The 12,699-nt window shown below is 43.7% G+C and overlaps 1 protein-coding gene across 2 annotated transcripts in view; it reads right to left on the minus strand.

The window, feature by feature from the left end:
• GRIP1 (glutamate receptor interacting protein 1) overlaps positions 1-12,699 on the minus strand; it is a 404,358-nt gene that overhangs the window by 18,508 nt on the left and 373,151 nt on the right. For both annotated transcript variants that reach the window (XM_047066969.1, XM_047066968.1), the window contains exons 19-22: positions 9,647-9,803; positions 8,567-8,678; positions 8,406-8,450; positions 3,586-3,819 (exon numbers count right to left, since the gene is read on the minus strand). In XM_047066969.1, the coding sequence (XP_046922925.1) occupies positions 3,586-3,819; positions 8,406-8,450; positions 8,567-8,678; positions 9,647-9,803 (548 nt within the window). The remainder of the gene's footprint in view (positions 1-3,585; positions 3,820-8,405; positions 8,451-8,566; positions 8,679-9,646; positions 9,804-12,699) is intronic.

Raw genomic sequence — 12,699 nt, forward strand, 5'->3', positions numbered from 1 at the left:
AGCTGTTTTTGCTTTATGTTTTTTCTTCCCAGAAATGAGGATGGATACTTGCTCACTCATCCGTATCCTCTTGACCTAGCTCCTAGCGAACACAGTATCAGTTTGTAGGTGCTGGCTTGGACAAAACCAGACCTGTAACCCGTCCTCAAGGACGCAGATTTCATCAAGTAGCAAACAGCCACAAGAAAGATGGCGACAGAAAATGACGCCAAGCCCGTTCAGGATGGCGTGCCATGTACCTTGTCCAGCCTCTTTGCTCTCCTCTTTGCCACCCCTTGGGAACTCCTCTACCAGATCCATTTGGAAAAGTCCAGCAAGGGGGCTCAGGGAACTGAAAGCCAGCCCTCATTCCGCTTGTCAAGCTGTGTATCCAGCTTGGGGTTATCTTCAACTTGAAGAAGGAACGTTTTTCTAATTCCACGGCCACCACCCAAAAGAGTGCCTTTTCTCATTTTTACAAAGGATTAGTACAGGCTGGCAGCCCCCCACTGGGAGGATACCTCAATCCCATCAACAAGTCACTGCGCTTTTTCATGGTGTCAGGCAATCTTGCAGCGTTCAAAGGACACCCCACGTACAACACACAAGCACAGCCACGGGCTGAGCGGCTTTTCTTCTCACGCACTTCAAGACTGGAGAACGCACTTAACAGCAAACACTGGATGGCCTAACGAATAACCGAACTCACTTAAAAAATAAAGGCTACCCGGGCTGTGAGCATACACCGCTCCCAGATTCTCCATGGTCAGCCTGCAGCCTCCCTGGCTACCTTTTCACTTAACTACGTCTTTTTGTGTGCCTTATAATGCCCAGCACATCATCCACTTAAGAGAGTCCTATTTTATTTGGGATCAATTCAGACGATGCCCTTATTGCCACCACTGAGGGGAAAAGGTCCATCCGTGTGTGTGATCCTGTGGCCTCCAGGTTCACACACTGCCACACAGATGTTCCAGCGATAGGCCACACTCTGCCACTCATCGGGCTGGCAAGCGGATGCTGCCTTTTCGAAAAATAAGATCGATTTTCGGCATCGTCACTTGTTTCAAACCTCAGCGGTAACAACTTGCACACCCCATTCATCGTCATTATCTTTGCTAAATGCTTTCAGTGCAGGAAGGATGGGGAGACAGGTCTTTGCACGGGTGCACTATCAATAATCTTTTGAGGAAAGTGCTTCGCTCTAGAAGGAAAAATGAGTCTATTTTATACTTGCTATTTCCCTATCCTGTAGATGGGGATAATAAATATCTGCTCAGAAGGGCTATCGTAAGGGCTAAAAATACAGAGTATCGCATATAATAGGAACTCAATACATGTTGGTATCTTTTCCCTTTGGGGCTGGAGGAGGATGGGTTATCATGTAATCTCTTCTCTGCTTGGGCAGGAGAACTTTTGAGAAGAGAAGGCAGGATTCTTAAGACACCTGAAGGAATCAGGTTAGGCTAACTTTTTCTTAGTACAGCTGAAAGAGCACGGACAATATAGCTCCTGCTATTTAACCACCATGGGGGACCTTACAGCCTCCTAATGGTGTTTGTCAATTAGCATATGAGGACGTTTGACAGGCAGTGAAGACTGTGTCTACCAAACAGACACATCAATTCAGGGTAGCTGGACACACAAGCTAACTTGTGGCATGGGGCTAACCTGGGTCGCCGCCCTAAAATATCCAAAACTTCTCTGCTTTTCTGTACGTCTGCAATTCCTCTTAACGCACAAGGCTCCAAGCCAAGGCTTTGATCACTTGATCGGGGTATTTCCACTCCCTCCATTTACCACAATCTTTCACATCCCTTTGCACAAGCTTCCTTCCTTCCCTCAACCTCCACCTTCCTGCAGAATCGGCACCTACTTCTAACAAGCCTTTCCTGTCTCTTTCTGTAGTGGGTGAGGGTCCACCCTCTGCCCCCCCCAAGGCAGCCTGGTCTTGCCTCTCTCATTGTACTCACCTCACCATCTTCCCCCTGTTTCCCAGACTGTCTCCCCATTAGACCGTGTGCCCGCTGATGATTTGCAGCACACTAGTTAAGTGAATGCATGCGCGGTACATGTATGAAATGAGTGAATGAGTGGGAAATGAATCAACCTGGGGATTGGAGCACCAAGTTCAGAACTCAACTTCCCATTCTATGTCTCTCTTTCATCACATCCTTTGTCAGCTTCAAAGTAAATAGCTCCAAAACGTATAAAATATCTTTTATAGGGTGCTTGGGGAAATGGACGTCTTTAGTGGAAAAAGGGAGTGTCTGGCCTGTTAACTCCTCTCAGTCCAACATTTACTTGTTTTTCTGGGTAAGACGAACAACTAATTTCTAGTTAATAGGTTATCGACTGCAGAGAGGGTCTTGGTTCTCAAGAAAAGTGGGACAGATTATTATTGTCTATGCATCTTTATGTATTAAATAAAAATAAAGCATTAGTTCTACGAAAGAAAATCAGAGACACCTCCTTACTACTGCTCTCCTTCCCTGGGTTCTGCAAACAGTGTCCCTTACATATGCCTTGCTTAAACTCTGCCAGCAACTCAAATTCAGCTCTGGGTGCCATAGTGGGCTTTCTTCCATGAAGTCAAATGAGGCAACCATCACAGGCTGAGACGGAACATATGAGGCTTTGCCCTGTCCTGACCCAAAGACATCTAAATTATGTCTGGAAGAGAACTTCATGTCTTCTGCATAATATAACCCTCTACTGATAAGCCTTCAATTAAAGAGTAAGCATTCCTACATTACACCTGAAGCTCATTTTCAATGAAGCTATGAGTGTATGATACTTAGAAAATCCACAGGGCGCCTGGGTGGCTCAGTCGGTTGAGTGTCTGACTTTGGCTCAGGTCACGATCTCGCAGTTGACGAGTTCGAGCCTCGCGTCGGGCTCTGTGCTGACAGCTCAGAGCCTGGAGCCTGCTTCGGATTCTGTGTCTCCCTCTCTCTCTGCCTCTCCCCTGCTCATGCTCTGTCTGTCTGTCTCAAAAATAAATAAACATTAAAAAAAATTAAAAAAGTAAAAGAGAAAATCCACAGGGCACCTGGGTGGCTCAGTTGGTTAAGCTTCCGACTACGGCTCAGGTCATGATTTTGCAGCCCATGAGTTTGAGACCCACGTCGGGCTATGTGCTGACAACTCAGAACCTGGAACCTGCTTTGGATTCTGTGTCTTTCTCTCTCTGCCCCTACCTTGCTCACATGCGCACGCATTCTCTCTCTATGAAAATAAATACACGTCGAACAAAATTTTTTTTAAAGAAAATCCTTCTCCTGTTTCCAAAGAAGTTGGAATGACAGACCAATTCATCGCAACTCCATGGGATGTGAGAGCCTCTAACTTTTGCAAGAAGATTTTGGCCATAAATGCGTCACTAGGAAATTCATTGCTCCAAAGCGAATTCGCCCGATTTTACAGGATACCCTCCCAAAGATCGCATTTTGAGCACAGAATCTCTAATGCTCTGCCTTTAAGCTCTGGCTTCTCTCCCTGGCTGAGCCGACAGTACAGTGTCATCACTATGCTTGCATCAGGGTGCTCACGCGCAGCCGAATGGCTACTGAATGTGACCAAGGGGAGGGAAGAAAGCATCCTGACCTTGTGCAGCTCCACAGGAGTTGGGGACATGATCTCCTTTATTTCTTGTTTCATTTTCCTCAGGGTGACAGACTTCCTGCCCACGTCGGAGGGCAGGGTGTTGCTCCGCGTTGTTTGGCTATAATGCGGCCGCGAGCTGCTCCGTTCCTGGAAGCTGGCTTGTCGCCCCAGCTGACTGCGAGGTGTTGGGGCCTCATGATTCAAACTCATCGTGCTCCCCGACATGATCGTTGCCTGTGGCATTGACAATTTTCAGAGACGATTAAGCCATGGACTAAGAAAAGGGTTTGGTTGCCCAACAGTAAGCACATCTCTCCTTCTGCCCAGTCAAGATACAGTCTCTTCGGGGCATAACCAAAGGCTGGAGAATGGACGTACTAATTGAACTATGAAAGTCTGGCAAAATGCTTTGCAAGTGACATTTATAATGCACATCTCAAATCCAATTTAAGTACTTAAGCCATTGAGTTTATTTAATCAGATACCACCCCTGGCAGTTCTGAGGCAAATTGAAAAGCGATAACATTTGCTTACTGTAAACTACATTTTAGCCATTAACTTTCCACTGAGTGGGCTCTAAAGATGGGATTCGTGAAGCAGCTTCAATATATCTTACAGAAATGGACGAAGAACTTTTCAACGGGACCAGGTGGCGTCTATTTGCAATGCTGCCTGTAGCTCCCCCTGGAGGTAGCAATGGGCTGAAACAGGGCTATTGATACAAAGGCAAGGGCTTCTACCCAAAGCCGCCTGCCTACCATAGCATATGGTCTCTCCTTGGGCCATGAGACCTGCCCCAGAAATGTGTAGACCAGCGAGGTCTCCGCGTATTTAGCATGGGTCAACCTTTCTTAGAAACGGCCTTTGTGTGAGATGCTCAGAGAGTTTAAAGAGGAATCCTATATTGTGCTACCGGACGCAACCCTTTGCTCAAAAGCTGGGAAACTTAGATTGGATTTTACCGGTGAACAGGGAAGTCTGTTCAGTTTCAAATATGTTCATACACAAGGAAAGGCGAGATTAGATCCCAAACATGACTGAATCTTAGAAGTGAAACTACTTAAGCATTTGAAACCAATGTCCTGTTGAGAATGTTCATTTTTCATGGTTCGGAAATGCCAAAATTTCAAAATTGTGCCTGGAGCCAGCTCCGTCCTCCTTGATAGGATGGCTGGATGATGGTAAACTAGCATTGGTGAACGTGCCCGAAGTCATGGGAAAAAGAGCAAGCCCCACGTGCCGTGTGCCAGCTACAATGCGACCGGTGGTTTACGTGAACGCTAATGCTAACAGTAACCGTACTTTGCTGAGTCCTTGTATTCCCCTATTTAAGCCTCACAACAACTTTGTGAAACAGACACTGTTATTACTCCTAATTTGTAGGTGCAGAAACTGAGGCACAAAGAGGCTGACTTACTCAAGGTCACGTAGGCTCCATCACATAGATGGAGCCAAGGGCACCGTCTAAAATGGTTGGTTAGAAGGAAACACTGCCCAGTGATAGAGCTTTCATTTGTTATCTCCCTAAGATTTTGTGACTCTAAGATTCACCTGGCGTTCGACTATACACGCACCACTAACGTGATCTTCGAATGGCAGCCCAGTATTGGAGCACACGTAGGTATATCTACAACTCTTGTAAAAAAAACAAAAAAAAACAACAAAAAAAACAAAAAACACAACCAGTTATCGATATCCTGACTGGATCAGTTATCTTACTGATAATTTTGAAAAAGAAAAAAGAAAACCTTACTGGCCATTGACCTTTAACATGTTAGCACGTGTAATACCATATACATGTGTATGTAGAATGTCATTTAATATGTATGATAAGTTTCTGATAGGTATTACAGTCATCATACTTCCCCATTTCAGTTATGGAAAGGGATGCCCAGATAAATTGAGCAAGTTGCCCAAGAGTCTGGGATTATAGCCCTCACACTCTGACTCTAGAAACCTTACCCTTGACCACCAGGCTGTATTGCTTCCCAGTCAAGTATTAGGTTGAAGCATATAAAATTGACTTTTTAGGAGATTAATATTGAAACAAATGTGGATTAACCATATTATTGCTTTATTTCAGTTAAATCCCTTTTTAAAATTGAAAGCTTTGTTGGTGTCATGGGACATCCTTTATTTTATGGCACTTAACCCACATACAATATTTTTTTGTCTACTGTTGATGACAGAACGCAGGGATTATTTTCCTGCTGTGCTGACCACCCCTCTATTGTTTTTACCTACTTAGACACATTATTTGCTTTGTTAACATCTATGTTTTATATTCATTTTTATTTTTATTCATTTATTCATTTTTATATTCATTTATATTCATTCACTTTCAGGGGACCAGTAGGAGAAACACGTCGGAAGTAAAATACTTAATCACAATTCTGCTTGGCTGAACCTTAAGCCACTACGGAAGTTCCAAACTGATCTAAATGGAGTTCTGATGGAACCAAGTTTCCAAAGCACAGCTTGATTGCTTTGTTTAAAGTGGACTTCAGTTGAATTACTATGAAGGAATATGAAAATTAAAGTACAAATATAAAAACTAAAATAAAGTTTAAAAATGATTATTTTAAATTATCTAGGATTTGTTTTCACTTCAAGAATATCTATTGCCTGTTTCCATTTTGCACAATTAATAATTTATAGTTATAACCTCCCAAGTTCTCAATGAGATAACTGAGATACATATAACTTAGAGGGGTATGTTCAAGAGTTTTCTATCTGATATCTAGTTAAAATTTTTTCATATATTATACTAAACAGAAAATAGCTAAGGCACTGTTAATTAATAAAAATGGCAAAAATAATAACTTCTACTGAATAATTATCAAGTGTTATGTTCTGTGTTAAGTGCCATATAAGCATTAGTCATTATAATCCCCTTATTTTACAGAAGAATAAATATCTGGTAAAAGAGATTAAGTAACTTGTCCTAAGTCTTAGTCTGAAATTTTTTCTTCTGTTTTAACATTTTTCAGTGCTAAAGTTGAACATAAATTATTGCCAGCTAATGGGAAGAATGACTAGTATAATTTTCATTTCCATTTCAATCGTAATCATTTTTCATGTTAGCTAATCTTTTACATTTATTATGGTTATAATATGCTGTAACTTTTAATGCTGGATGTAAATTTCATACGCAGGAAACTAGCTCCCATAATATTTTTTGCACGGTAACATTTACAATCACACGATCAGTGTTCATTTAAACTAGTGAATGAATATTCTTTTTGATAAAAGTCTAAAGAAGTCTCTTTAGATTTGCCAATCATTCTTCCTCATTGAGGACTTTAACTCCCTTTTGGCTTACACACTCAACCCATTTCCTTTCTGCATTTATAATTTCAAGGGCCACACCTGCCTGAAGCTATGCTAGAAAAAGTTTATATTTATAGGCTTTTGCAACATAATTTCTTTTTTTTAATTAATTAATTAATTAATTTTTTTGCAACATAATTTCTATGCTCATAGATGTTTGTTTTCATTAGATAAATCAATTTGCTAGCTAATGGGGACAATGACTAGAGTATTGAGTGAAATGAGTGAAAACCCAATTTCATTGTGCCACTTTTTACATCGCCCTGGTTTTACTTGCCGTGAAAGATGTTATTAGAAGAATAGTTGTTTCTTTAAAAGAGAAGTATCAGAGCGCAAAGTGGAAAAGGCATATGGGCCAAGTGCGCTTTCAGAAGCAGGCGTATGTTCAAGAATTGTGAATTGAACTCAGTATCCAGTTTGGACCCCTTCTGCTAATCATTCTACATCCAGGAAGTGGTAAAAGTTTAAATAAGCCAGCTGATACTTAAGCATTTTACTCTTTTTGAAAGGTGCCTAAAAAGGAATCGATGGCCAATGTCTTAATTTATTTAAGTTTTATAGTATTATCCACCTCCAGGCCCTTTAACTGTGCTCTGAAGTTTCAATTCATGCCAGGTAATACTATATTTATAAATTCAAACTACTGTTTTTCTTTATAATTCTCTTTGCAGATTCACAAACATTAGAATCACATGAAAATATCCACACATGCAACCGAGAAGCAAAACAATATAAAGATGAATATTCGTTTTAGAATTGCAGTTTCACCCAGTTATGCCATTCACATTCCTTATGGTGGCTTGGGGACCTCAGATGACGTCAAAATAAAAATGAGACTTTTGCCACTTTACTTTTTACAGCTCAGAAAATTTAAAAAGAACATAAAAGGAAACAGTCCAGGACCTCCTAGACCACAGTGTGAATATCGTCAGCAAATACATGACTTTGATTAAAGAACTCACCGGGAGTCCAGCTATTGTGTTCCATCTTGCCACAACTCCTAGAATTCACACTAAGTCGATACGGAATCAGGATTTGCAATTAACAGCAAAGTACTGTGTAATATTTTGGCTGCTTTTTCACACAGACTGGCCATTTTCACCAGCTGCATTTGTCATCTACTTCAAGGGCAAAATGAAATAAAATAAAATAAAATTTCCTCTTATGTTCCTCTTCACGATCAAATCAATTGCTATACCAGGTACAAATGAAAACATGCCAAAGAAACCTTTCTAAAGCAACTCAGAGAGTGAGATGCGCCACTGCTGGGGGGCTTAGCTCCCTCCCCAGCGATTCGGTGGCAAACAGGTACAGTCAGGGTTAGCAGGGAGCAATGGCAGAAGCCACAAGTCAGAAAGCTCGGGGTGGGGGTGGAAATGGGGAAATAAATACTTTCAACTGCACTGAATAAAATCAAATTGCTGTCCAGGAGGCAAGGGGGCAGGGAAGGCAGCTTCACAAGCAAAAATATAAACATAAAGGGTAGCTACCAAGAGAGTCATGTTTCTCAAAGACACACGCCTGTCAGCTTTCTCCTGTGGAAAGGGGTTAAAGCTTTTAAATGAACTGATGTGATAAATGCAAACTCAAAAGGACCAAAAAAAAAAAAAAATGAATGTAGAAACAATACAAGTAGCAGGACCGAGGCTACCTCGAGTTCTCTCAGAATTCCCGACTGTCCACAGGTTTCCAAGTCCTCCAGCGCTTGGGACCAGAAGTTCTCCTCTTGTTCAGCCTCCGTACTGTCGGGAGCCCCTGTAAAACTGTCGTCAAAAAGCACAGTCTGGGTTGACAACTCGCCAAGGCATAATTCGGAATCTCTCTCTTTCATCCCACGTGTAAAAAAAATGGAGATTCTTTTTGGGGATCTGGCTTTCTTCCAACTGTAACCACCAAGTGAGGGTGCTCTAGGAAATGCAGAGTATCTCAGAGAATGGAGGGAGGGGAGGACCACGGTCCTGTTAACTGAATTTTAGGGCGTTCGTGGCTCCTGCAGGGTGAATTGCATCAACATGGTACCGTGTGGGCCTATCTTGCAACTGATCTGTCTAGTGCAAGAGAAATCAAGCTTCCCTCTAAGAGAAACACGTTTTCCCACTTATAAATGTCAGTAGAGATCATTCACGTGCTGTCGGTTTTTGTGAATTTCCTTAAAATACTTTGGTAAGGAACAAAATGCTAGAATACATCTCAATTCAAACTATGGGATCCTCGATGTACCTTTTTTTTTTTTTAACATAAGCTGACATGAAGCAACCTTTTATTTATTTATTAGAGTTTTTTTTTTAATATATGAAATTGTCAAATTGGTTTCCATACAACCCCCAGTGCTCATCCCAAAAGATGCCCTCTTCAATGCCCATCACCCACCCTCCCCGCCCTCCCATCCCCCCATCAACCCTCAGTTTGTTCTCAGTTTTTGAAGAGTCTCTTATGCTTTGGTGAAGCAACCTTTTAAATGTAAGGACAGGAGACTAGTCAGAGAGTGAGGACAGGGTTTACAGATGTAGTTTTTCCCACATGCTATTGTTTTTATCAGGGGAAAATGAACTCTTGTCTGGCTGTGGGGTGGTCCCGGGATACAGCCGGGCAGGCACAGGTCTCTGAGCCCTGCCATGAGGCAGGCATGATGACAGTGGCTCCTTCCCACGCTAGCCGTATGTGCCATCAGAAGTGGAGCGATTCGGATCTGGGCTAACGGCCACAAAGCAGCAGTTGACGAAAACCTTACCCACTGACTGTGGACCGGTCCCAGTCTTCATTACTCAGCCCCACATCTGGGTAGGTCTGGCTTCGTGGCTTCGTGACTGGGGACAGGCTACCTCTCTGTTTCGGACCCCTCCACTCGTAAGTGTTGAAACTGTAGCCTGACGCCTGAAAGCCAGAGCCTGGAACAAAAACAAAGTGTCATCTTCTGTTTCTGAGAAAGATTAGGGAGATCTGTTCGGGAACTTGCCTTTTTCTGCGGTTCCCGTTAGTTTGTTTAAGGCAGCTGACCTTAGGGGCGCCTGGGTGACTCGGTTAAGCGTCTGACTTCAGCTCAGGTCATGATCTCACGGTCCGTGGGTTCGAGCCCCATGTCGGGCTCTGTGCTGACAGCTCAGAGCCTGGAGCCTGCTTCGGATTCTGTGTCTCCCTCTCTCTCTGGCCCTCCCCCATTCATGCTCTGTCTCTCTCTGTCTCAAAAATAAACATTAAAAAAAAAATTTAAAAAAAAAAGGCAGCTGACCTCAACTGAATTCGGGATTCTGAAGGCCATCAAGATAATCCCCAGGTCGTATATTTGAAACACATTTGCACGTTATGTCAACTGATTCCAACAGCCCTGAGGTAAGACCCTCAGATCTAAGCAGGCGGGCCCACGGTCCTGGACCTGTTTTTATGAGGGCTCCTGCTCTGGGCAGGAAATCGACTGGACCAGGGGGAGGTGCCCACCAGACCTGTATCCAACCCTCTCTAGAGCAAGTTCTAGAAAGTGAGGCGCCTACATTTCCTGCCCAGGCAAACCTGTGATCACTTCCAGGGTGTGTGAGAGCTTCTTACCCAAGTCTGTCCTTTTGCGATTGAAATTTGCCACCAGATGGGGGTTCCAGGCCCAAGGGGCGGCCGAGAGGCTGCTGGTTGCCGAGTGTAGGCGGAGTTGGCTAGGTGGGGCCAGGACCCACTCATGTCAGGGATGACTTAGTCCGATGAGAAATGACTTGTTAAATCACCTCATTTATTCTCCAGAACCGTCTTTGAACGTACTTTTACTGTGTGCACTTTACATATGAGGGTACTAAGGGCTTAGAACAGTGGCTCAAGTACCTAGGGGTATCTGCGAACTCTCCTGGGGGTTCCAGTCGTAACCTTAGAAGAATCAGTTCCGCATTTATTTATTTTTTTAAAGTTTATTTATTATGAGAAAGAGACAGACAGAGAGAGAGAAAGAGAGAATCTAAAGTGGGCTCTATGCTGACAGCAGCAGGCCTGAATGCAGGGCTCGAACTCACAAACCGTTAAGCACGTCTTCCCCACCCTGACCCTACTGAAAAGGACCAGAGATCTGAGATCTGTTGATTCTCCCTTCTCACGCCAACCGTCACAGTTGGTCTTCTGCCACTTTACCAATGAAAGACACACATCTTATCCATCTCAAACCTTTGCAGGAGATTGGCCCTGGGCTGCAAAAACTCCCAGTCATTAAATCAAGGGATAATTTGGGAAAGCCTCGCTCCTGAGAGAAGGTCTCTCGGGAATAGTGCCTTATTTCAACCAGGCACGGACTCCTAGCAAGGCTTTCCCCTCTCTCTCATTCACCTGTCTCTCTGCGTCTCAGAGTTAGCATTCAAAACAGTTGTCGGTTGGGAGGTGGGCACATTATTATTTTATTTGAATTGCAAAATGAAGACTGACTTCGCTTCTGACAGGGAGTTAAGTCTGATTAGCTTGATAGGCGAGGCAGGGAGGAACGGCTTTGGCCGGTTGGGTTATACAATGGACCTCTTCCATAAATTTGAGCCAAATCCATGGCTCCAGAGTTTGACAAAACTATATTTAAGGCATACTAACGGCAGACTGGAAGTTGTGGTCTTTGCAAGTATTTAAATTTGGGGAGAAAAAACATTAGATGACAACTTTAAATTGTGATGGGGTATGCGGTTTTTCAAAATTCTTTCGGGAGGTTTAAATTTTTTTTTTTTTCAACGTTAATTTATTTTTGGGACAGAGAGAGAGACAGAGCATGAACGGGGGAGGGGCAGAGAGAGAGGGAGACACAGAATCGGAAACAGGTTCCAGGCTCTGAGCCATCAGCCCAGAGCCCGACGCGGGGCTCGAACTCACGGACCGCGAGATCGTGACCTGGCTGAAGTCGGACGCCCAACCGACTGCGCCACCCAGGCGCCCCCTTTCGGGAGGTTTAAAGAGGAGAGCAAGGGCTTGTTGGCAGCTCAGACTTTCGAGCTTGTGCTGTGATCATGATGCACGGCTTCACCCACCATTTCAGGTTGTGTGTGCTATGTGTGTGCATGCGTGTGTCTCTGTAGGTGTTTACATGTATATACTGGGTTGCAATGTAATACGTATTTCTGACTGCCTTTAAAAACAGTTACTACAGTAAACAGGCTGAGGCCCCCATTCTCACATACAATGAAATGACGGGATCACATGACTGTCTGCATGCCATCCCTGCTCGTCTTAACTCACTGTCCCTCAACCTGCTGGAGCCTATAATGCCATCCTTACTAGGAGAGAGCAGGGGGAGCAGGATGTCCCAAAGGATAACGCTCTCATCAAAAGGATTTGATCTCAAGAATGCAGGGGAACGCCCAAGGCTGCAAGAACCTTCTATGAACCTTCTGCTTTAGGATATCAAGCATTAGGAGTCCACGGTGCAGAGCAAATATTTACAGTTCAATATCTCATTTTCTTCTTGGGTAACTACAGAAATGTGGCTAGCCGTTTGGGAAGAAATTTTGTGTGACGGATGCACTGCCTTCTGTCAAAAGTGGTGAATTACAGGAACACGCATGAATCTCTTCTTGAAGGGCAGTGACTGTGCACCACTGCGTTTCTCCTGGGTCCTGGTGACAGGCTATCCATTTTCTCCTTCCCAACGAGATAAACCAACTCCCTAAACATGTGAAGTCTCACTTTTTGTGATACAGAAAGAACTAGGGGGAGCCTGCACCTCCCTGGCCTTAATTAGCTGTAAACCTGTTAACAGCCAAATCCCAAGCCGGCTTCATGCTGTCAGTGCAGAGGCCTGACGTGGGGCTTGATCCCATGAACCGTGAGCTCATG

The sequence above is a fragment of the Lynx rufus genome, unplaced genomic scaffold (genome assembly GCF_022079265.1).
Source record: "Lynx rufus isolate CCGP_SWC_20201006 ecotype Redwood Valley unplaced genomic scaffold, mLynRuf1.p SCAF_7, whole genome shotgun sequence".
Classification (NCBI taxonomy): domain Eukaryota; kingdom Metazoa; phylum Chordata; class Mammalia; order Carnivora; family Felidae; genus Lynx; species Lynx rufus.